This window comes from Anser cygnoides, chromosome 1, assembly GCF_040182565.1.
Source record: "Anser cygnoides isolate HZ-2024a breed goose chromosome 1, Taihu_goose_T2T_genome, whole genome shotgun sequence".
Lineage (NCBI taxonomy): Eukaryota > Metazoa > Chordata > Aves > Anseriformes > Anatidae > Anser > Anser cygnoides.
This window is the reverse complement of record NC_089873.1, coordinates 166,905,076-166,931,346: the sequence shown is the minus strand read 5'-3', so window position 1 is coordinate 166,931,346 and position 26,271 is coordinate 166,905,076. Positions and strand designations below refer to the sequence as shown.

General features: G+C 37.5%; 1 protein-coding gene across 9 annotated transcripts in view; it reads left to right on the top strand.

Annotated features, from left to right (window-relative positions):
- Positions 1 to 26,271, top strand: part of SCEL (sciellin) — a 96,892-nt gene that overhangs the window by 35,811 nt on the left and 34,810 nt on the right. For 2 of the 9 annotated variants that reach the window (XM_066987306.1, XM_048047479.2), the window contains exons 2-9: positions 6,443 to 6,551; positions 7,220 to 7,254; positions 8,625 to 8,708; positions 8,817 to 8,939; positions 16,159 to 16,232; positions 20,673 to 20,787; positions 21,486 to 21,548; positions 21,870 to 21,941. In XM_066987306.1, the coding sequence (XP_066843407.1) occupies positions 16,190 to 16,232; positions 20,673 to 20,787; positions 21,486 to 21,548; positions 21,870 to 21,941 (293 nt within the window). In that variant the 5' untranslated portion in view covers positions 6,443 to 6,551; positions 7,220 to 7,254; positions 8,625 to 8,708; positions 8,817 to 8,939; positions 16,159 to 16,189. Of the gene's footprint in view, positions 1 to 6,442; positions 6,552 to 7,219; positions 7,255 to 8,624; positions 8,709 to 8,739; positions 8,940 to 16,158; positions 16,233 to 20,672; positions 20,788 to 21,485; positions 21,549 to 21,869; positions 21,942 to 26,271 lie in introns of all 9 variants that reach the window. The other 7 variants (XM_066987300.1, XM_048047478.2, XM_066987294.1 and 4 more) reach the window with 5 other exon arrangements.

Genomic DNA, 26,271 nt, shown 5'->3' with positions numbered 1-26,271 from the left:
TAAGTGTAATTTGAACCTCCTCACATAGATATCATTTTATGGAGTAGATACATCTCTGTATGTACTCTATTAAAAGAACAGCCTGTGGGGATGTCTTCAATGTATTTAAAGTGCCCATGGACAATAAATTGCTTTAAGAAAATATTAGTTAGGTAGCAGGAAGGCACATTCTTCTCTTCAATTTCTCCTCTAGCATCTTTTAACAAGATGTCTTCCTTGAGGCTGCTAACTTTGCTTCTTTCCTAGAGCTCTCAATGAGGATTTCTAGGTGATGGGGATATTGTAAAGTCTTGCTTATTCTTTAAGGAAAAAGCACAGCTAATCATAATTCTTACAGTCCCCCTACTATTGGTCAAAGTCTGATTTTAATTTCTTTAGCCACTCCCATTTGTGTTCTTTGTTAATAACACATTAACAAATAAGCTATTTTTCAATAACATAAGCTACAAAACCGGTTACAGCCATTCAGCTGGTACCATGCAAACGTCACTTGATTTAGCCAGATTTTCAGCACAATATTCTTTAGACAACTGATTTTATTAGTAACTTTTTTTTTTTTTTTAAGCTAAGGTAGTAATGGTAGTGGTGCAGGATTAGCATACTATGGATGAGACTTTCAGGGATTTTTGCAAGATATTCCACTCATTTGCAGAGCAGGGAGGTATTCAAATTATGCAAAAAGCAGGACTATTAACATTGAAGATTATATATCTGCCATAAAATGTGCTGGCACCTGCTATGATTAGCATGTTTTCTCTACAAAGCAATTTTAGAAAAGGAAACAGCAGAAACTGCTCAGCCATGTTCTGTGGCAACTAAAAGCAGTGAAATTGTTTAGACACTTTGCATACTATTTATAGTATTTCTATTTTTTCCTTCTTTAGATTATGAACTCTGCCACACCTTTTGGGAGAACAATGGGCTGCCAAATACATCTGCAATGTCACTACTGATTTCCTAGCATTTAAAAAATGCATATGAAAAAGCTCTGATAGTGCTCCTTCCTGTACTCAGGAAGGTGTGGTTAAACAACCAAGTGCATACCTTACACTTACCAGCCAAAAGGTCTTCCTCAGGAATGGCAATCTGCAGTAGCAGTAGCAAATGCAAGCTGGGCTGGCAAATAAATAAATAAATAAATTTTTAAAATCCATAAAACACACCCTTATGGGGTGTGCATTTTAGTGTTTTGTATCAGCCTAAGACTTACTGAAATATTTTTCTCAATTTAACAGAAACATAATCTACTAAAAGTGGTTTAATTTTTTTTTTTTTGTCTCTGCACAACAGCTCTTTCTACCTGATATTACAAAATGATCCTCCTCTCTAAATACTTCAATCACACAATTCATAAACTTCTGAAAAATAACATATAAAAATAAAGGGAAAAAATCCAAATATAATATATAAATAATCCTTTAGGCAGAGGTGGGATCAATATCTGTATGCTTTATTAAAAGCGTTGTAGAGCTATTCTCTCCAGTGAATATTTAAACTTTACGGAAGTAGAATAACTGTGGTGATTGTGATCCCTCCCACGGAAGACACCTTACAACTCAGCCGTTAAAGTAGCTTACTGGCAAAAATGGGCTGCTTTCAAAAGGAGGATTGATTTGAACCCAAGCTTCTCCCCATCATATTTGAAAAGGCCTGTCAGTCAGGTGAAGACCCTGGTGATTGGAAAAAGGGAAACATCACTCCCACTTTTCAAAAGGATAGAAAGGAACACCTGGGGAACTACAGACCGGAAAGCCTCACCTCTCTGCCTGGCAAGATCATGGAACAGATTCTCTTGGAAGTGATGTTAAGACATGCAGGATAAGGAGGTGATCTGAGAGAGCCAGCATGGCTTCACCAAGGGCAAATTGTGCCTGACAAATCTGGTAGTCTTATATGATGGAGTGACTGCATCAGTTAACAAGGGAAGACTGACTGATGTCACCTACTTGGACTTCTGTAAGGCCTCTGACACAGTCACAGGATGGCTGAGGTTGGAAGGGACCTCTGAAGATCATCTAGTCCCACATGACATCCTGATCTCCAAATTGGATTTGAAGGGTGGACTATTCACTGGAAAAGGAGTTGGCTTGAAGGCCACACCCAGAGAGTGGTGGTCAATAGCTATGACCAGGTGGAGGCCAGTGATGAGCAGCGTCCCTCAGGGGTCTGTCCTGGGACTGGTATTGTTTAATATCTTCATGAACAACATAGACAGTGGGACCGAGTGCACCCTCAGCAAGTTTGCACCAAGCTGAGTAGTGCAGTAGATACAAGAGAAGGAAGGGATGCCATCCAAAGGGACCTGGACAGGCTGGAGAAGTGGGCCCATGTGAACCTAATGAGATTCAACAAGGCCAAGTGCAAGGTGTTGCACCTGGCAATCCCAGATATGAGTACAGGCTGGGAGAAGAACTCATTGAGAGCAGCCCTGCAGAGAAGGACTTGGGGATTCTGGTGGATGAAAAGCTTCACAGGAGCCAGCAGTGTGTGCCTGCAACTCAGAAGGCCTACTGCATCCTGGGCTGCATCAACAGAGAATTGGCCAGCAGGTCAAGAGAGGGGATTGTCCCCCTCTGCTCTGCCCTTGTGAGGCCCCACCTGGGGTGGGGGAAGGACATGGGGCTGTTGGAGCAGGTCCAGAGGAGGGCCATGAAGATGTTCAAAGGGCTGGAGCACCTCTCCTGTGAAGAAAGGCTGAGAGAGCTGGGGCTGTTCAACCTGAAGAAGTGAATGTGCCAGGCTGACCTCACTGCACCTTTTCAATACTTAGAGGGGGCTTGTAAAAAAAGATGGAGAGTAGTTTTGCTCAGGCAGATAATGATAGGACAAGGGGGAATGGTTTTTAACTAAAACAGGGGAGATTTAAATTAGATGTTAGGAGGGAATTCTTTACTCAGAGGGTTGTGAGGCACTGGAAGAGGTTACCCAAAGAAGCTGTGGATGCCCCATCCCTGGAGGTGTTCAAGACCAGGTCGTACCAGGCCCTGGGCAACCTGATCTGGTGGGTGGCATCCCTGCCTATGGCAGAGGGGGTAGAATGATTTTTAATGTCCCTTCCTACCTCAACCATTCTATGATTCTGTGAACTTGGGCTTAATAGTCTAAATCTAAATGATTTTTCCAAATTGGAAGGTTGTTGCTTTCTCTTTCTATCCTTTGATAGGTTTAGGCATATTCTGAGATGAGCCTGGCAGGCAGATTAGGCAGAGAAATTCTAACCTCTGAACACCAGGGGAGGAAAAAGAGTTATTAAAAAGGAGTGCAGGCTCTCGGCAGTGCCAGTAGTTAGGCTTTGCAAGACTGCCCAGGAAATTGCTTATCTACCTTTACAACATACATCCTAGTCTGAGCTAGGATGCCCATGGACATCTCCCATCAAATTGGTAGGTTTTTGTTTTTTTGTTTTTGAGATGTCTTCCCATGTGCAGGAGAACCAGAATCTATAGGGGAAAAGAAATCTACAGATGGTTACAGAAATCCTGTGGGGATCTAATGATGGAATAACCTACCTGTGGAAAAAAAGCATATTTCTTATTCCTCTATCTCCTCTCTGTTGCAGCTGTGAATCTTACTGGGATTCATGAACTATTTCTAGCCTAGTTCTGAGTCACAAATGTCTTGGTAAGGGTGTACCCACTGGCAATATGTTCCCTTGGTAAACTATTGTCACTAGGGTTGAAATGTACCTCTGCACACAGACATAGCAAAAGTCCTAAGCATACCCTTATTTTATGAAGTAGGGCTGAAGTGGAAATGAGGGGAGGAGTCACCTTCAAGGGAAAGATGTCACCCCATGCATGAGCACCACTTCCTTACCTAAGTAGCTTTATGTTTGCTGGGCTGGGTTCTGTCTTCCCTAAATGACACTCTCCTTTTAACTTACTTGTTAAAACTGCTGCATACATATGTAGGTGATCCTAGACCAAGCCTTAGCAAGAAAAATATGTTGGTAGCACAGAAGTACAACCCTCCTCCCAAATAAAGGTTACATTAACTATCTGTTTCTGCCTGCTAACCCATGCGGGCTGGAAACCAGTCATCATCCACTGCTGACACCTCTGTATGTTATAATTTTGTCACCTTTTGACACAAGTTATATTAAACATGATTCACTTGGGAAAAATCGGGTTAAATGAGTTGGGCCATACTCGTTAACTAAGTAGGGGTAGACTTGAGCAATATCCCCCATTTGTCAACGCCATTATCTGTTAGCGTACTCCTTGACATAGTTTTGTCCTTGCCAGTGAGTCCCTTCTGAAACAAACAAATAAACAAACAAAACCAACCAAACAAACAAAACCAACCAAACAAACAAACAACAAAAAAACCCACAAAAACTTAGGTATGGATATTTCTAGTAGAAGCCCTGTATTGTTTCTGATAGGAGCGAGGATGAGGCTACACAGTTCTTTTTGGAAAGAAAATTTAGCCCTATGGATGCAAACCATGCTCTATCACTTCCCCTTATGCCAGGGAATGGGCTTGGTATGTTTAGCTACGTAGGATAAATGTAGCTATTTTATTTGTATCTTGAAACTAAAAAATTAGAACACCACTTGCTAGAATGTCTTTAAGTCTTCTGGACACAACAATAACAATAATAGCATCTGATGTCCCAGAAGACATGTTTCGCAATCCTAACTGGAAGGTCCAAAGTATTAAAGGACTTTTCTTTTGGAGGATTGTGTTTATGAAAATAATATATTCAGTAAAGTATTCCTCCCTTTTCGGGAGGAGTCACAGAACAGTATTTGTACGAAAAGTTGCCTGCTGAGTCATTGCTCATTCCTGTCTCTCTCTTGTGTACCTGCATAACAGCTCAACAGGGCTAGGCTGCAGTATGCTGTTTTCATATGATGGGCACCCGATGATAGCCACTCTATCCTTAGTAAGGATGTGGAGGTAGAACAATACTTTGTAGTATATTTTGTCCGTAAAAATGGAAACCCAACAAAAAATGACAAGAAAATCCTGTAGAGAAAATACATCTTAGGAGCTGTAGAGAGTCATGGATTTTATAGAAAAGTATAAGCTAAAGCTAAGTACATAGAATACAACTATCCTGTTTGGAGAGAGGCAGGAATCAGAAAGGGCAATAACGTATTATCACTGTAGGATGCTACATGGGCTTGACTTTAATAACAGTGAATAAGCCATTCAAATCTAAATGATTGCCTTTCTGAATGAGTTATGCACACTTTTCTGCCAGTGTCACACAATTTTAAAAGTCAACACTGCCCACTGGAAACTAGAAATTTATTAGGAGGCATTTTAAGAATTCTTTGACTGACTAAAGAAGCTTGATTGTAAAAGAATTTAAAATAAAAAAAAATAAAATAAACCTGATTTAAAAAAAAGTTGTTAAGAAATGGCCTCCAAACTTTGCTAGCAGTCTGATCAGCATGAGATAGAGACCTCTGATTACTAATCACTAATGTGTCTATATTATTTTTTATTTATTTATTTATTTTAAAATGAGTTAATATAAGGAAGAATTCTAAGTCACTTCTCGCTTTCCTTCATAAGCCATGTCAGACCATGTACTCTGCTACTATGAATCATGCTATCAGAATGATTGAATGATTTCGGTGGAGTTACACCCCATTGTATCAGCTGAGGATTGTGGCTATTTGTGTATGTATCTACTTTTTAAAGAAGCTTTTTTTTTTCTTTTTTCTTTTTTTTTCTTGAAAGAAGCAGAGTATTTGCACAATGGCAATGGGTAGATATGAAATTAGTCACCGTTGTCATCAAAGCTATCTTATAGTTTGAACTCATAAAGAATTCCTTCAGCTCTGATACATCAATAGGACAGCATGGCCCAATGCTGTGAACTACTGGATTAGGTAAATTGCATTCTTTAGTTGAAAGTCATTGGTGGACAATACAGAGACATATGTTCACTTGTATTTTTTGCATTCCTGTGTTTTGACATTGAAAAATCTGTGTCCAGAATACTATCTGTGCTATATCAGGAATTTTATTATAGGCAAGGAATGAATTGAGGGAGACATGATTCAAATTTACATAATCTGATCAATTGTTTCACTCTATGTTTCTGTCCCACCTACACTTAAATATGGGCTTAAACTAGGGACTGAAAACAAAACTATTCTCTAATGCTGACTGCAGAACTGTTCACACAATCTGTGGGCTATACTGAGATCCAGAAGCAAAAACTGAGTTCCTCTGAATTTCTGAAAGCTAAATTTCTTCAAAGTATGGGAAGTTAGTTCACGGGAATTAGTTATGGGTCACTTTCACTCTACACTTATGCTCAAGATGTTCATTTCCTGATACGTGTTCCTGCATTATATATTCCTCATTCACCAGGTAAAATACTTGTACAATTACTATAGAGAAAATCAGACAGAATGATTAGCAGTTAGTCATATTTGCTTTAATTTGAAGAATATATATATATATTTTTTTCTTTTTCCAGCTTTGAAGCATTAAATAATTACCATAGCTAATGTCAAAAATTTACCAACCAATGAATCCACTGACTGTTGCAGATCAGACAGTCTGGCCTGCTTTTTTCCTAAGCTGAGGTAAGTACCATTGATAGAATTCCTTATATTTATGCATTTTCCTACGGAGGTTCTATGCTGTCATGCCAGCAAGACTTTCTTAAAGTAAGCCTCTGACTTACTTTGGGTAGCAGAACTGGCTTGCTGCGTCCCATGTTTTTTTTTTTCTTTTTTTTTTTTTCTCTGAGTTCAAAGGTTATAAACACAGGAAAGTATCTATTTAATTTCTCTAGACTATTGGTTGCATCTCTTTTTGTGTTTCTCAGCATTTTTGGCCAAAGAAAGCAGTGCTGTGAGACAGGTTAAGTTCATCTCTGATTTGGGAACAGAACGTTTTTGGTTGAATTGAAAATGCTGACAAAGTGATGTCATCCAGCACCTGGACTCTGAAAGAAGAATCCTTCAAAAGAAAAACATACTCTGACTCTCAGGTGTTGTTGTTACAAATCAAAGCTATTTTTCCATTTCAACTGAAAACATTATTAGAATTTCTTTTTAACTTAATTCCCATTGTGCACTGCTTATGAAGAAGGACTTCTGTTTCATTTGGGAGGCATGCATGTTAGAAATGTAAAACTGCAATATGTATGAAGAGATGCATTCAAAACATTTTCGTCTCGATTGTAAAAATTTAAAGATATAGGATAGCGTACTCGAACACACTTGCTGTAAATATTTTTCATTTTCAGAAACCTGGAGGCTGAGATGTACAAAGTTCAGAAAGGTATGCTTGCATTCATTAATTGTGAAACTTGTGGTAGTTAGTAGTTTATACTTAGTGTTTTCTGGTCTGTGGCTTCATCAGCTGCATTTCATCAGATATAACCCATGTTTAGACAGTAACTTCATGTTAACTACCAAGCCTGTGAAGAGAGAACCATCAGCACAAATAAGGACTAGTAACATGGCCAAAGATACATTTACTAAGTTGCTTTTGTCAGAGTTTGCTTTTTTAGTACTGAAAGGTCTTAAGTTTCACAAAAGACAGTAGGACTATGTGACACAGCATCTCGTACAACAACATCTCGCATATTTCATTACAAAAGCTCCCCGAATATACAATAAGTGAATATACAACAAGGTTTATAAAAGTTACATTAAGAACTGACCCTTTGTCTCAAACAGAACTGTGGGGTCTTACACAACATTTCTGTCATGGAAAGAGTCCAGAGGAGGGCCACCAGGATACCGAGAGGGCTGGAACACCTCTTCTGTGAAGACATGCTGAAGGAGTTGGGGTTGTTCAGCTTGGAGAAGAGAAGGCTGCAGGGAGGCCTTAAGGTGGCCTTCCAGTACCTAAAGGGGGCCTAAAGTACAGGAAAGCTGGGGAGGGACTCTTTGTCAGGGAGTGGGGACAAGGGGGAATGGCTTTAACCTGAAAGAGGGTAGGTTTAGATCAGATATAAGGAAGAAATTCTTGACTATAAGGGTGGTGCGGCACTGGCACAAGTTGCCCAGAGATGCTGTGGATGCCCCATCTCTGGAGGTGTTCAAGGCCAGGCTGGATGGGGCTTTGAGCAACCTGCTCTGGTGGGAGGTGTCCCTGCCCATGTCAGGGGGGTTGGAGCTAGATATCTTTAAGATCCCTTCCAACCCAAACCATTCTGTGATTCTATAATGAAGTGATTGTTTACTGCTACTGTCTTTATTAATAGTAAGTCAGTTTTAGCCTACAGAGAAACAAAGTGCAGTTATTATAAAGAACAAACAAACAAAATAAAAAGCAAAGGCAGTCTCTTTAATTTTAATATCGGCTGTGTTGAAGGAGAAAGTAAATATGCACAGATAAGAGACTTGGAACAAGATCTCATGTGGGAGGGTTTTTTCCCTCACAGATGTTTTGCCTCTGCCCACATATGCAAACAGAGCAAATACCTAATATGTGTCAGATTCCAGTGTACCTTCCCCACACAACACTTCAGCAGATTTTTCCTGTGTTGAAATGCACTTTTTCTTTGTGTTTGCCTGTGTAAATACCTGAAACCCTCTACATGAGATGCAGCCCTATAACTCTGCAACATATATTTCTGTAGCAAATCCATATGAGAGTAGTATATTGTTTCAGATAGTAATTGCTTGGTTTTCTGTTTCAAGGTGTACGCAAGTATTTTATTTTGTGAAGCCCAGCCCTATTGCACTTGAAAAGTACAGCAAGCACAGAAGTATAACAACTTACCGGTACTTTTAATTGATTTGGTATTTCTACAAGGTGCCACCCTTTTCCACACCTCCTACCTCCTCCTTAAGTGACTCAGCCTCTGAAGGAGAAGTCTCTTGTCTTTTCAGACAGCTGGATGGAGAACAACAGTTCAGCTCTCCATCTGCTTTGACTGTATCTCACTTGCGGGTATCTCCAGGTTGACTTACCACACTGAACCACACTAGGACACAAACTTCTGCCATATCTAGGTAAGGCATTTATATTTCTGCTTATCATATCTGCTTTATCATGTATCAAAAGTCCTACATTTTCAGATGTTCTGTGATTTCTGGGTGTCCAACTTAGGATCACACTTCAAGGGTTATGATTTTCAAGAAGTGCCGAGAATGTATTATGAAAACTCAGCCCTTAAAGTATCGTAGTTTAGGTCTTCAGATTTCTTAGACCTTTCTGAAGTCTCTTACCCATACTCTTAATTACTCTTATTCTTACCCACACAATCTTAATTAATTGCTTACTTACATTTTATTACTAATTGTATTGTATTTTAGTGTTATTTCTGTCATGACAAACTCACTGTTCAGACCACTTTTCATGAATTGCTGTTTTAATGTCATTTTTGCTCTTTGGCTTGGTTTATTGTTTCTTTATTCTTTCTTCAGAATTTTTGTCTAAAATGAAATTAAAAATTATTAAAATCTCATTTACTTGAATTTGCCTTAGTTATATGATTTTGAAGAGAAAAATGGCAATAGTTTGCTTTTTAAGAATACACTGCTAGTGAAGTATTCAGAAATCATTTCCACTTTTGCAAAAGGTATAGTAGAAGTATCTATTCTATTTTGATATTATGACTTATCCACACATTTAACTGAACCCATGCATAAACAGGAAAGGTTCTTCACTAAAAAAGTAGCAAAGTGAAAGGAAGTAGGTTAATAAAAAAAATCTAAAATTATTACTTTCCTTCTACATTCCATTAAAAAAAAAGGAAAAAAATAAAAACCACATTTAAAACTGATCATATATTTCTAACTACAAAGCACATACAAATTTGAGTTATGACTTAGCAGCTCATTTTCAGCATACATTAGGGACAGTTCCAAAGCTTAATTTCTTTCAAAACAGAATCTCCTCCGCCCACGTCCTGAAAAACCAGTTTTGAGAGTTCTTTCTGCTACAAATAGATGAATGATTTCTGTTTTACATTCACGTGTTCTCTAGCCCAACCTTGCCTGTTCTAACCTTGCCTGGTTTATCTTTTATGTACATGCACATATTATTCCTATTCTTCATGAGGGTTGTTATCGTTATCAATTCTCTGACATAAAACATATAGTAAAATATTCATTTAAACACAATATATTATTTTCAGAAGTTTAAAAATGCATTATATTGCTATTTCTCTGACACAAAACTCGAAAAAGAATCATTCTAGGAACGTATTTTTGTTGTTCTTTATTGTCAATAAAATAAATCTAGTTATTTTTACATATGGTTTTCAGCAAAAGGACAAAAGATGAATGGATTTCTGAATAAAGAGAGACAAGTGGCTTACAATTTTGAAGAATATATAAATTATATTCATGTGTTTGTTTTTAAGCTCTGACTATGAACTTGGTACTGTACTGAGTTAGCAAGAGCGTTATTCTTTCCATTTCATGTCCTGACTTACAATCTTGAACTCCAGCAGTGGATGCTGGTGACAATGTTGGAGGCGGGAAAGTGTAGCGTACTTACAGATCTGCATCTGACAGAGTGGACCTTTAAGGCTATTTAGGGGATCATATGCTTGACTGAAACAGCAAAGTTGGCAACGTAAAGGATGATAGAGATTTGGCTGGCTCTAGCTATGATGAGGACTTGAAAAACACCTTTTATGTGCAATGAGGAAGTGAACCCATGTTTAGAAAAACAAATTATTATTTAAGTATAGGTAGGGTGATAGCATAGACACAACGTTCTGATAGGATTGTGATAGATCTTCATTTGAGGGGAGAAATGATGGGTATAGAGAACAGCAAAATTGGTGTTGACTTCCAAACTAGCAAGACTGCATCTCACACATATGGTTATCTATCTAGAATTGTAATGATGTGTCTTCCCAGTACCTTATTTCTAAGTCTTGGAGATCCCTATCATTAATCAAGACAAAGTGATTTCAATCAGTTCCTGCTCATCTATATCTTACTATGTTCAAAAGAAATGATGGACAAAATAACAGAGTTTGCTGACCTGACATAGAAGATGTTAACTGAGGGCACAGAAATATTGTAGTGTTTTAGGCAACTGTGATTAAGTAGGATCAAATGTTGTTTTCTTTAAAATGTCATATCCTTGAGATTCATCTCATATAAATGGAAAATAAGTTATGCATGACAGCATTGACTTAGACAGTTCTAATGGAAAAAATAACAAAACAAAACAAAAAAAGAAACAAGAAGGTAAAGCAAAGTAAGCCTGCATTTTATTCAGTCATCAATGAAGTTATTCTGGCCAAAATTTCTCCTAGGTTGCAATGAAAGAATGAAAATCAGTTAAAACACAAAGGATGTGGAACATTAATTTCTTAACCATCTGTTAGATTTCTAATTGAATAATTCTAAAATTTTGAATTCTGATTACTCACAAGACACCAAATTTTCAACTTACTTTAGAGAAAATCGGGCTTCAAGATAACATTTTAGTGAAAAGTTTTGAATTTGGGATAAAGAACAAACTATCCGTTCATATTCAAATGGCAGACATTCGATGTTTTTGAAAAGTTGGAACTTTAAAGACACAGTACATATAATCAGCAAACTGTGGCTTTGTAGAGCCATGTGTAAGAAACCTGTTTGTTCCATATGGCATTTTATGTGGAAATGTTAAACTCGGAGGCTTCTCTACAATCTAGATTGTTTTAACAATATAGCACAAGAAGTTAGAAGACAGGAAAATTCTAATACTGTTTGTTTGTTTGTTTGTTTTAGAATGCTTCTTCTATAATCTTCTGTATTGTCCAGTTCATGAATAATAGTAGGAAGTTTAATATTTTAGACATTGATGTTTGGCAATACTTTATATGAAAAACTGCCGTAGAAAAACAAATTTATTGACTTTTCAGAGAAGTGGGTGTACCTCCCTCTACATTTTTATATTTCCTATGGTGAATTACTTGTACAGTCTGATGATATGCAGTACCTTTAAGCTGAGGAAAGAAATGTTGTTTATTAAAAGCAAAATACATGTAATCTAAATATTTATAAATAAGATCTTAATCACTGTCATAGCTAGAAGCTAAAGAACAAAGATTTTTTTGGCTATAACTAGTTCAGTCTAATGTGGAAAAAATTATTCTTACCAGAAATGCTTCTATTATTCTTGTTTGTGTTATTTTTTTTTTTTTTTCTTCAAAATGCAGCAATGCATATATGTGAAACCTAATTATGTAGAAAGCTACAGCCCAGAACAAAACAAGGAAGGCAAGAGAACTCTGTATTGGAAGAATGGGTGTGTTCAGACTAGCTAAAAACTAGAAGGTTTAGCTTTGAAGATTTATGGCAGCCTGAGGTCTTCTGCTGATCAGGATGTAAAAAGGAGATGTAGACACATGAATGTGGCTATTTGTGATAAAAATCGAATCAAAGACTCCTGCTGCTTTCTGAATAACTTGCTACTAGCTTGGAGAGGCATTTGACTGTCTCTGAAGTCATGCTTGAAGTTTTTTTTTCTGGGTTTCTTTGGGATTGTATTTGGATTTCCACAGAAACATTGAGGATTCTGAATCTAGGATTGGTATGCCTTAAAACTTTTTGGGAACAGCTCATTGGACTGGCTGGGGCAGTTTTCATTCTCTTTTAGTTTCCTGACGCTGTTTTTAAATTCAAATTGCACTGGAGATGCATTCCTGTTTGTTTTTGTTTTGCATTCCAGCTGAGTTGTTTTGCTCCAGTGGCTGAGCTCTTATTAAGAATGCCTGAACATAATTTGCTACTTTACTGTAGAGGACTATAACTTCTCTTTCTCACAACTTCATTTTAGAGTAAAACATTTTAAAAAAACAAACAAACATACAAACAAAAACAGTTCACTGACTTGTGTGAATAATGTGATGGTTCCAGGTCTTTATAAGTCGAAGTTTTTAAAATAACATGATTCTCACAATCTTCTGTCCATTCCTATTTTAGCATACACAGGTACGCACACCTTCACATAGACAGATGTTTCACACAACAGTGAAGATCAAGAAAAAATGCTTTGAGTTGCATCCTGCCTCTTTATTCAAGATTTTTTTCATTTTTAAGAAATTTAAATCTTACTCTGATGATTCTTAATTATCTGTGCTAGAGACTAAAGTAGGTGTTTTTTTAATTTGCATTTTAAATTTTAATGGATTAATCTTTGATATACAACTTGAAAGTACCAAAGCAAGAAGTAAAGCTTGAGGACAACATGACAGTATTCTGTAAGACTAAAATGCCTGGGTCTGAAATGTCTGAACGCCTGACACATTTTCAGTACTGACTGTACAAAACAGTGAGCTTATTTTCATTTAAGTGTACTACTTTGGAGCTTGAAGACTACATAGTAGTTTATTTTGGATGCTATATACATGTGCAACAGAAATATTGTTTTGCCCTAACAACATTAAAAAATGAAAATAAGACGAGACAATACAGAGTTTCAATTAAATGATGGAGAATGAAAGTACTCTTGTTATGTATGGACTGTTCTTAGTTCTCTGTTGACTTTCTTTTCTCATGCATGGACACAAGTGGGAGTAGCAAACTTGTTTTTCAGTTGTTTTTCAGTGTCCCAGCACCATTAACATATGTTTATTTTATTTTATTTTATTTTATTTTATTTTATTTTATTTTATTTTATTTTATTTTATTTTATTCTTGTAGATTTTAAGCATGAGTCTCAAAATGTATGGATTGTTTACTTCAAAGATAATTTATATTTCTGAACTAATGTCTGAGAGTTTCTTGTTTATTTCATAACAAAGATGCATGAATGACACTTTCTTTGTCAGTTCTGTGAAAAATTTCAGATCCCATCAAGAATCTACGCAAAAAAAGTAGATAGTATACCATGAAGACTACAAAGGACTTTCCTGCTATTTTTAATAAGAAATATTTAAAGTGCAAAGTGTGAGTTTTTTACAAGAAATTCCAAGACTTAAAATGACCACATTTGGTCTAATTTTGACAAAGGAAGGCTCTGTTTTCAATGTGTTGTGATACATTTCCTCTAGGAAATATCTTTAAAAATCTTTATTAGAAAATAAATCAAAGTTCCTTCTACTACTGTATTTTTTCTCTGGGTAAAAAAGTGAAGAAATGCCAGCACTCATTGCTTGTGAAATATACTGAAATGTCAAGCTTCCTATTATCCAAGGACTAAAATAAAGGGCAGTATCAGATGTCCAGCTGGTGCTAAGCTGAAAACATAAATAAATCAGAACCTTTTCTACTATCTTGTTTCTTATATGACTGTGATAGTTCAAGAAAATATATAGCAAGACTAGTCATTATCTAAAACTGATTGCTTGATAACCTTGATAACTACCTTAATAGTTTCTAGGAAATTCAGCGCATATCTGCTTAAAACCTTGTATCAGTAATTTTGAAAGGTATTTTGTAACCTATTGCAAAATAAATAAGGCTCACGATAGCCCTGAGCATATTTTTACTGGGTGGGAACCAGACCCAGCAGTCACATGTTTTCTACATGCAGTGTGCCAACATATGCTCGGTACTAACAATGAATGCTCAAAGAAAGGAGTGTGGGTCAGAGCTTTCCAATCAACATGTCAAAATATTAAACTCCTATAAACATCTGGAATTTCAGAGCTGGGTAGGGAATATGTGGACTTTTGTACTCCAATATTATTTTTGTATTTATAACTGTACTTTATAAAAAGATCTGTTTATATCCAGATTTTGATTTCCTTTTCCTTTTCCTTTTCCTTTTCCTTTTCCTTTTCCTTTTCCTTTTCCTTCTCCTTCTCCTTCTCCTTCTCCTTCTTTTCCTTTTCCTTTTCCTTCTCCTTCTCCTTCTCCTTCTCCTTCTCCTTCTCCTTCTCCTTCTCCTTCTCCTTCTCCTTCTCCTTCTCCTTCTCCTTCTCCTTCTCCTTCTCCTTCTCCTTCTCCTTCTCCTTCTCCTTCTCCTTCTCCTTCTCCTTTTCCTTGTCCTTTACCTTTCTCCTTTCCTTTCTCCTTTCCTTTCCTTTCCTTTCCTTTCCTTTCCTTTCCTTTCCTTTCCTTTTTGTTTGTTTGTTTGGTTCGCATAAGCTCTTTTAGCAATCATCTGACAGTAAAAACATACCAAAAAAAATCTGTTCTAAGCACAATTCATTGTGGCATCCACTGGAGTATTTCGTTTCCATGCTTTGTTTTAAGCATTGCTTTAGTACCTTTGCTAAGCTTTTGCCAAAATTCAACATCACCTTGTATCAGTAAAGAAACAGCCACAGGCTCTGGTCTGTCAATCCACTGTTTACATCTGTAAATACACCCAGAGAACAAGGAATGTTTGTGATTTTTAATGATCGCCCCTGTCAAAAAAACAGTTTTGTTGTCATCTCTAAATCTTAGCAGTATGACCAGTGGAGCTGGTTGGGAGCATTCCAGCTTAATGTTGGTTTCTTGGGAAATGCTGCTTTCCAAAAAAAAAAAAATTAATTTGCTGAATTTCTAACTAACCCCTAAAGAGGGTCAATTTTGTCCACACGCTTAAGTTAATGTTAGAATTGTTTGTTTTTTTTTTTTCTGAAGTGAGATTTTTTTTGTCTTTAAAATGTCATTATGTTCTACTTGATGTTTTCTGTATAAAACTGATAATGGAAATTCAGAGTTTCAAAGCACAACATGAAATCTTTTGAGTGACTCAACTCCCAAATATATATATATTTTCAAATCATCATATTTGGAAGCTTGTTTTTTAACCTCATTTGGGACATGGAAAGAAGTCAGTGACTTGAGAACTGCTGCGGGGCAAAAGAAACTCCTCCTCCTCCTCCTCCTCTGTCCCCAGAGCCCTGCACTAGCTGCAGGCCACTGAAGCTGTGAGACCTGTCAGCGGAGCTGGGTGAGCCCATGTGTGCTCCAGGCACTGCTCTGAGCCACGGGCTGATAAAATCTTCTTATTCGGCTCATCATCTCATCTGAGTCTTCATTACTGTATCTTTTCCTCTGAAGGCTCTCATCACCCCACATATTCTCAGGGAAGAAGCTCCAGACAAGAAGAGAGAGATGGGCACAGATGCAGGGCACGATAATATATTGTCATAATGAGGGATGGAAAAGTGAACGCCATGTCTGAGCTTCATTTCAAAGAGGGTTGCAGCTATCTCTAAGTCATTCTATCTTACTAAACTTGTACAAGGAGGTGATCAAAGTGGCAAACGAATTTATGCTGGCTTTTGAGCTGACTCTAAATCTCACAGACTTTATTTATTTTTTTATTGTCATTCTCTTTTAGATACCCACAGAAGGACACACCACTGAACAAAATGTCAGCTTTCAGCATACGAAAACAGTCTCCTGATCAAAGTGGTAATATTGAGTCTCCTTCATTTTCCCTTTGGGCACTTAAGAGGTTGAAGCATAGCTTCCCTGCCTTCCTGTATGCAAGCACGGCCATACCCATTGCTCAGCTCCCTTTCCAGGGTACACTGCCACTCTTTGGCAGGGGACATGCTAGTTATGGGATTCACAGTCAGACCCACGTCAGCTGCAAAGCCAGCAGTGTTGTGTGTAAGCTTCTGCTGGCAGAGATTCAGGCCAAACCACCGTGCTGGGTAGCAAGCCAGGCAGTGCGGTACAAGATGGTGGTCCTTGTGGGTGCCTTGTGGAAACTGCAGGGCAGCATGGCAGCTGGGCGGGTAGTGGGCAGGCAGGGATATCTGTTACCTTCTGACTTGGGAAATTAGGAGAATTTGAGGAGAATTACAATGTAAGGAAGGAGGGAGAAAATCTGTTTAATCCTTGTCAGATAGGACATAATATTTCTAAAGACTTACATGTTTTGAGGTGTGTTGAGGGCCTGGTTTTGGTGAGACATTAGAGGCCGCAGTGCATCAAGATGGTTGTGGCCATGCTTTCAGTGCTAGCCAGGACTGGAAGCAGCTTGACGGCAGGCATAAGCACAGTGCAACCTGCCTGGCAGATTGACCGCAAACAGCTTTATTATCTGTGGGTTTATCTATTTACAACTTTCAAGAGCTTGTGCTGATGTTTCCATTAGAGAATGGGTGAGGCAGCCCTGCTGCAGAGCAGCAGAGGGCAGGGAGGGGATGAGCACTCTGCCCTCTGAAGAGGGCTCTTCAGAAGCAGCAAAATTGGAAATGGACTCTGGAAACTGGTTCTGGGGGCTGGTACCCTGAAACAGGCTGTACCGCCTGTCCCCCTTGAGCATGCTGGAAATCAGCAGTTCATTTCCAATGTTCAGTACTTGTGGCTGAATTCATCTGGGCTTTGAGAGGTAATTCCTCTGCTCCCATTTTCAAACTCTGCTGAAAAGATTAAGGCTAAAATAGTGAAGAAGCAGTAAATGGAAAAAATAGAAAGAAAAAAAATTGAAAGGTAGTTAGAAACACCATTATTCAAGTCTCTCAAACTATTGCCAAAATAAGAAGGGGATAAATTCCCTGCACTCATGTGATGTAAACTGTTGTATTGGATCTATATTTAATTTGTAATTGAAACTTGGGAGGTAATTGATTAGACCAGAAATGAATATTGTTCAGTAAATCCTGGGCCTTAAGCCTTAGCAAATTACTTGTGATGTTTTTTGAAAAGAAAGGTCAATATGTATCCCTTGACTGCTGCCTTTATAGGAGACCTGCTGAAGCCTTGTTTGTGCTAAGCAATTAAAAAAGCCATGTTTTCTATGAATTCCAAGTGATTTTGGGGTGGGTGATAAGAGTTTTTCTAAAATGGCATTGGAAAAGAAAAAATATTGTATATAACAGGCTAATTTTAATAGCTGGGTATATACTGAGTACTTCTTCAACATACCAGTGTGATTATGTTATGTTCCTGTCATTGAAGAGTTCTTTTTTTCAAGATTCAGAAGAGGTTATGTCTGACAGCACATCACAGATTTAAATTTATTGCAGACAGTTGAAAACATCTCTGGCTAAAACTATTAGTATGAAAGGAATGCTGGAGTTATTTCCACCCCTTCAGTTGCCATTAGCTATCTCTGCTGAAGAGTTTTATCTCTGGAATGCATATATTTGAACTCATATTTTTCTTACTTTTAAAAATTAGTTCTGTTTCTTTTTTTCAATGCAAATGATTGCACCCAATTAAAAATATCTATGTATTTATTGTATCTTCATTCAAGTCCTTTATTTTTGTCTGTTGCTGTTTTTTTTTTTTTTTCTTATCTATATGTAGGTTCATCGAAGTCCCTAGTACATTCCAGTCATTACTAATAGTATTAGTATATTCAAAACAAAAAATATTTCAAGCAAATGAACTTCACATAGTCTTGTTTGCCTATTACAATGATCTCCATTCAGTGACTGTGAGACAATGACATTATTTAAACTAATGGGGTTCCATCCTCTCTTCCATTTGCATGAAGTCAAATAGATTTTTAATAGATATTTTAATGAACTATTGGAGCTATGCAGGCAAGGCTATGACATTTCCTTCCTTCCTTCCTTCCTTCCTTCCTTCCTTCCTTCCTTCCTTCCTTCCTTCCTTCCTTCCTTCCTTCCTTCCTTCCTTCCTTCCTTCCTTCCTTCCTTCCTTCCTTCCTTCCTTCCTGTTTTGAAGTCTTTAGGTCAGGTTTCAATAAATATTTTTTAAGGGAAAAACTGTCTCAAATGGAAGTGAACAGGCTGATACAGAAATCATGTAATGAGGATAGATGACTTTGTTCTTAACCTACTGTGATGGTAAACATGTTCTTATAAATCCCATCTTTGATGTGCCTACTAATTTTGTAATAGTCTCAAAGGACTGCATCCGTGCAGGTCAAAAAAAGAAAAGCAAACCTTGGGATGAGGGCCAACAGCCCTGTTGTGACAGCAACACACATACATGCCGTCACATCCACGCTTCTTAAATGTATGTCCCTTCTCTAGCAGCTTAGTCTTGGAAAGAGCTAGTCAAACAAAAAGCCAGAGAGCATGCCTGCAACTAAACAAATACAAATGATGAAGAGTCCAGTCCTTGAATTCCTTCACTGGTCTTCTTTTATTTAGTGCTCTGGACATATCTATAGTGAATTGCAACAGTTAAGAGCAGGCACAGTTTGGTTTGCAGTCAGCTATAGATTTTTAGATTGAATTTTATATAGTATTACAGTGTTTTTCTTTCATGAAGAAAATGTATTTGAAAGATCACTCTTGGTCTCTGTCACTTAAAGTAAATGTTTTGGTGCTTTGTTATGATTCTGTGTTCCCCTCGCTGTAGCTATTTGTCATTTTACATGTTATCAATGCAGCTGAAATTCTTGGATGAAAAGCAAGAGCTATATTTTCTTATAAATCACAGCAGAATGCCAAACACAGCTCTGACAAATGATACAATATGGACTGTGAAGCATGATCTTTCTATACACAACGTTTACGATCTAACATCCCTACTGACCACCAGATAATAACATGTCCTGAAATCTGGCAGTATAGAAATCCTTTTGCATGGATGCTCAAGGATTTAGGACTTAGGAGAAAATCATTGAAACCTCTTAAGAAAAACCTGATAAACTCAGTGTTCTTAATCAGTCAGTTTGTTGATTAACTGGATACTATCAGTAAAGTTTTTTTGTATTTAATTTTTCATCTTTTGTCTGGGAAAGGTTGGGCACGTATTACAATTCAAAAATAGAGTTTCTAGTTTCAAGGAGTTGGACTTGATGATCCTATGGGTCCCTTCCAACTTGGGATATTCTATGATTCTATGATTCTATTAGGACTCAACTTATAGTCTTCCATTTTAAAGGGAAATGTTGTAATGGTACTAAAAAATATTCAATTTCAAAGTGGATGATAATATGAAATTTAGTGGGAAGAAGAACAAACGGGAATAATAGACAATAATCTTTGAATATTTCTCCTTGCTCCTGGGTCAAACTCCTCATAAAGAGAAACCAAAGGAAATAAACATCAGATTTCTAACATAGTGAAGAATATATATTCACATAGATCAAGTGAACATCATATTGTTAGTCACTCAATATACTAGATATTAGCATTGTTGGGCAAAGATATTTTAGGTTTTTAGCATAAGTAAGACTTCTATGTTCATACAGCATGTGAGTGTGCATGGATGTGTGATTGTCTGTTCCTCCTGATAACCTTTGAAAACATGGAGGTATTGCATTTATAAAAAGTTAAGTAAAACTAGATAGCTGTTTAGAAAAGAGAGCTTTCACTCTCTTTCAGCCACTCTGTTCAGCCACTGAGGTAAAAGCTTCAGAGGGAGTCTGACCCTTTTGAGGAACCTGAAAATCCACACATGTTGGGTTGAGCGTGGGTGGAGGACCATGTGATCATCTCAAGATTAGCTTTCATTTGAAATTTTTATCTTGTCACACATCTGAAAATCCAACCACAGACAACCCCCTGAGAAATAGGATTCATTATTTTAGCTTTCCTGGAATTACAGCTGCATGTATATTTTATAATTCCTTTATCAGAGCTATAAAACTTGTTTACATTAAAAAAATATTCCAAGCTGTCTCATATTAAGGATGAAACTGAATTCAGTTTGGTAAGCTGGTCTTCTGCATTCCCTTTAAGGTTGTAGGCATTAATCTGCAAACTTTTCAAGAAAAGAGTCTGTACTAAACAGGATCTTCAAACATAATGCTTGTGCTTTTTCTTTTCTGATGTTAAAAAAGGTATTGTGTCTGTATCTGATAGCTGAAGATTCAAACTGTGCTGAATTTTTACAGATTTCAGCTCTTCTAACAGTACTTTAACTTTCCAAAGCTTTCCCATACCTTCATTTTCAAGACACATTTATCTGCATTTGTAGATAATAAGAGCCCTTCTGTTGCAATTAAAAGCAGACAAGTTATTCATGATGTTAACAAGCGACGGACCCTTTTGCAAGATAACAGCTGGATAAAGAAGAGACCTGAAGAGGAAAGGTAGGAAAGATCTGACGTACATTTCTTCTGTCTTTGGTTTAGTGTGCTATGTACATTTTCTGGGATTGTCTACTTATTCATGAATTATAGTACCTAAAATTACATAATTTTCATCAAATAACTATTACTTGCTCATCTTGATGAAATATTGATTGCCTTTTGGAACTATTAGTCTGTTGGACTTTCACTGACGTTTCTTTCGTCGGGACTTTCATGCAATGATCATTTAATGAGATGTAATGAGCATCTCAATCTTCTTCCCTACACGCAAAATACACATTTCATATATTTTGGTTGCAAGAATACCATCTGACTCATTTTTACAGGTGTGAAGATGATTATAAATATTGACAAATTCCTTTAAGGAACTTAGTGAAGTTGGAATCATTCGAAATTTACTGTAATGCAAACTGGGACTTGTATTACAGTAGAAACTCCGTCTTGAGACCAGGCCCTCATTATTTGGTCCATGAACAGCACATAGGAAGAGATGATTCAGACATTCCAAAATGTCTGTAGTAATCTAATCTGGAGACGTGTAGTTGGTGTGCTGCTGGTAAATGTCTGTAAAATCTTGTTGAGGACATAAATCTTTTGAAAACCAAAAACAAAAAACAAAAACAAAAAACAACCACAAACAGTTTTTTATTTTTGATAATTCAAATTTTAACTAACTGCTCTCTTTCTTTTCCTTGAAGTGCTGATGAAAACTATGGAAGGGCAGTACTTAACCAGTACAAATCCCAAGATGGCCTACACAGGTATGGTAGACTGTCTAACTGTCTTTCTAATGATATTGACAAAGAAAACTGAGGACCCTTTTACTAGATCCTGTTTATAGCAAGAGCTTTCTTTAATCAATTATAGTGTAGTCATGCTTCCATTGTATATCTGTTCTTATTTCAAATCTGACTTAATTGTTGAGTCAGTGATTACAATGGATGCAGGGTTGGATCCGTTAACATCTGAATGGTCTGAAATTCTGTATGGTACTTTAATTTAAGACCTATATACTGTTTTATTTTTGACAAGTTGTTTGATAAAAACAGTGACCAAATTTTAATTCTTAACCTTTTTTATAGCAGTAGCACAAATGAAAAGGAAGATCAGAAAGCTGTACTTGGACGATACAGGTCTGATACTACCTTGGACAGGTAGGGCTCTTTTCCGTATGTATTGTATTTTGTGATTCTCATATGTATGAGTGGACTTAAACATGAAGGTGTGAATGAAATAAATTATATATTATTTTTTGTATTTATTAAGTGTCTAAATAGAAGATTATGTATGATTTTTGCATGAACTGTAAGTGAGACAAATGGAAATATGATTTGAGAAAAGGTTCTTTTTGACATCTTGCTCTTCTTCCTTTGTATCAATTTCTGTGAATTCTTGTGCTAATAAATGTACATATCCTTGTGCAGATGAACTATCCACTTTCCTGCTTGTCAAGCTATAAATCAGAATCCTATCTCCAGTAGTCAAGCACAACATGTCTAAAACCACAGCTCTTTGCAGTTCTTTGCTGCCACTTCATAGTGTGATCAGTACAAATATCAGAACCATATGCTTATCTTAAAGGTGTTTAATTTGAATGTCCTCTCCAGCCTTGACCTCTGCCAAGACATGACTACATCTGTATTTGCAGATTCTTTCTGCATCACTTCTTCAAAATTCAGTCAACATTAATATCTGGTATCTGAAACACCCCGAGTCTATCAGTACCAGAATTTAAATGCACACTCTGGAAAATGTGCACACATTTGGCTGGATCTTGGCTCTTTGTAATTTTGTTCAATGATCCTTGCTTCTTGTGTTGTAGGAAACAATGAAAATTTGTTGTATAAAATCTAGTGTATCCATGGAAGGCTGGAATAGAATGGGCTACAGAGCTCTTTATCACCCCTCCATCAATTATTCCATGGGCTGGTGGATACAGGCTCCTACTGTATTTGTTTCCTCATTATGAGGAAGCCAGTCTGTAACCTTATTTTACCTATTGCTCTTCTCCATATCTTTTCTATTTCCGAATTAGTCTTTTTGATCTTAGGATCCACTTCAGAACATATCTTCTATATGTACAAGAGTATAACAATAGCTTCAGGTTCATCTGTTATTCCGTTTCTTCATAATATTGAATTTGCTCTTTTGAGTGCTGCTGAGAATTGAGCTGTCATTTTCACAATATTGTATGTATAACTCCAAGACCTCTTTCCTGAGTGATAATAGCTAGTTCAGAGATCAATTGTTTTTCTTGTCAGGCATTACTTTGCATCTAAGAAAAATGAATGTCATCTGCCATTTTAGAAATCTGACATTTTAGCAGATGACTTCTGAAAGCCGTGCCAGTCAGCATTTATTTTGACTGCCATGAGTTAGTGTCATTGGCAAGCAACATCATCTCACTTTTCTTTTCCAGATAATTTCTGAGCATATGGAAAAAACACAGGTCTTGTACAGATCCCTCCTTCCACTCTGAAAAAAAAATGCCATTTATTCCAAACCTTGTTTTCTGACTTTTTAACCAGTTATTTGTTCATGAAAGAACCTTCTCTATTACCATGTAGTAGATGAGCTTATTTAAAAGTCTTTAACAAGGAAGTTTCTATGAGTCTATCTGGAAATTCAAGTAGAATATATCAGCTACATCACACTTATACACACACTCGTTGACTTCAAAACTATTTTAAAGCTTTAATTTCTTGCATAGAATCCTTGACTATTACTTTAGACGTCGTAGGGCAATTCCAGTTTCTCCAGTGTTGCTGAGCAGCATTGTTCTTTGGGATGTACACATCTCTATCTCTCTATGACTTTTTGTTCTATGCTGAGATAATAAAGATGCCTGCAGTATTTTAGGTTGTAAGCTGCCTGTCTTTGTGTTCTCATACACACAAATATCTAAGATAAATAGTTCTTATTATGCAACAGATGACAAAAAAGAGAATACATAGAGAAAAGACTATATATGTGAATATGCATTTCTCTTAACTAATGTGGAATATGTCAATTAATGGAGTGAATAGTGTTGGTTCTATCTTAAAATTATCAAAATGAGGAAGCTCTAGTCAAGTAGTTTATTTTTTCTCAGTCATCACTCATCTTCTCAAAACTGAAATATAGCCGTTCCAGGATTAATTTGTGCACACCCATTGCCAGCAGGCCCTTCTGCAAGGGAGGACCACATGTTCTGCATCTCCTCAAACTTGCAACCTAAGGCATTAAAGGGTGTGGTGATGTATTTTCCTTTAACACCTCTTTGTAGCCTGCAGTCAAATTTGGTATTTCTGCTTCCTCTTTGAAGGATGTTCTCCACCAGGTACAGTTCCCTCATTTTATTATAAATTGTTTCTGGCAAGCATTCCCATAGTAAAGAAAATCTCAAGCTTAGAATAAACTAATTTCCAGAACAGCCATGTTGTTTAGTTGCCTAAATTGTTAAGAAAAGAAAAAAAAGCGCATAAAGAAGCATTTTTTTTTCATTTCTTTTCTTTTCAAAACTTTTCTTTTCAAAAGGCATAGTTGAAAAATGGAGTATGATTCTGGAATGTAGAATAAAATCTAAAGCTCTGTTCCGGCTTGACAGTTCTTGAGAAGAATATCCTCAGTATTCTCAGTATTGGAGATCTCTCTCAGCTGTTTATCAAGTTATTGTAAGTCATGTTGTCTACATGGAAAATAATTTGTTTCTAGCTGAGATGTTTTAAAATGGTAATCTTCTATCCTGCAAAAGGTGTGTGAAAGCTACCAGTTTTTAAGCCAGAGGTTGGAACATCTTTCCACTCTTCTACTTTATATCTCTTGTGGCCACGACTGTAGTATTCCAAAGGAAAAGAATTTTAAGAATATGGTTCTATCTGGATGAATGTCTTTTCAATACCAATTTTTCAAAATGGCAAATAGTCATTGAAGTTCTATTGAAAAAGTTCAGAAATAAACTGTTTGAGGAACAGAGGAGTAATATTTGGTTCTTCACAACACGTAGAAATCTGACAGTGAAAGAATATCTACAAGCCAAGCACAACTCTGCTTCCTGGATACTGCCATTTCCATATTCAAAGAACCTATTTTTTGATATGAATTTAGCCTAGCCCAATATTTACAAAATTTGAACTTCAGTTTTAGTATTAACATCCTGGAACAGATGTTGGGGATGACTACATGTTTGCACCATTGGTTGCAAGCATAAGGACAGCTGACCTGTTAGAGATCCACAGCTTGACTGCAGTAGATGCACATATACTTGTACTGGCACGTAGATCTACACATATCACAGAGAAAAATTGCAACATTCAGATGGGAGGAAAAATTTTATTTATCCTTTTATTCCTCTCTTATTAGTAGCAACTAGCTAAATGTTAAACAAAAGATGGGAGAAAGCTTAAAAATCAGATAGTGACAATTAAAATAATGTTGCTATTTTTCCAAGTGCTAAATGCTACTATGTCCAGAATAACTTCCAGGAAGAATAAATACTAACTGCATTTATAGCAGTCAAATCACAGGATATGGGACTGAAGCAAAACAAACAAACAAACAAACAAAAAACCCACATTCATTGTCTGCTTTATTAATAATCTAATCCTTTGAAATGGTAGAAATTATTAGAAAATGAATTGAGAGCAAACCAGACACCACTGTTCAGTCATGGTATGAACCAATTCTGCACATCTGTGGTGGTTTTACTCGGGTAGGCAGCCGAGCTCCACCACAACCCCTCTCTCACTCCCCCTCCTCAAAGAGGAACGGGGAGAAAATATGATGGAAAGGTCTCAAGGGTTGAGATAAGGACGAGGAGATCGTGCAGTAATTACCGTGACGGGCAAAACAGACTCAGCATAGGGAGATAGTAAGATTTATTACCTATTACTAACAAGCTAGAGAAGTGAGAAACAAATGAAAGAAACCAAAAGCACCTTCCCCCCCATCCAGCCTCTTCCACCTCCTCCCCCTGAGCGGCATGGGGGAACAGGGGAACGGGGGTTATGGTCAGTCTATAGTGCTTCTTCGCCGCCGCTCCTTCTCAGTCACTCTCGTCCCCTGTGCTGTGGGGTCCCTCCCACAGGATGCAGTCCTTGCTGAACTGATCCGGCGTGGGCTGCCCACAGGCAGCAGCTCTTCAAGAACTGCTCCAGGTATGGGTCCGTACCACAGGGTCCATCCCTGAGGAGGAAACTGCTCCAGCCTGGATCCCCCACGGGCAGCAGCTCCTGCCAGGTCACCTGCTCCTGCGTGGGCTCCTCTCCACGGGCTACAGGTCCGGCCCGGAATCTGCTCCGGCAGGGGTCTTCCACAGGCCGCAGCCTCCGTCGGTGCAGGTCCACCTGCTCCACCGTGGTCTCCTCCACGGGCTGCAGCGTGGAACCCTGCTCCACCGTGGTACTCCATGGGCTGCAGGGGGACAGCCTGCTTCACCATGGTCCTCGCCACAGGCCGCAGGGGACTTCTGCTCCGGCGCCTGGAGCACCTCTCCCCCTCCTTCTT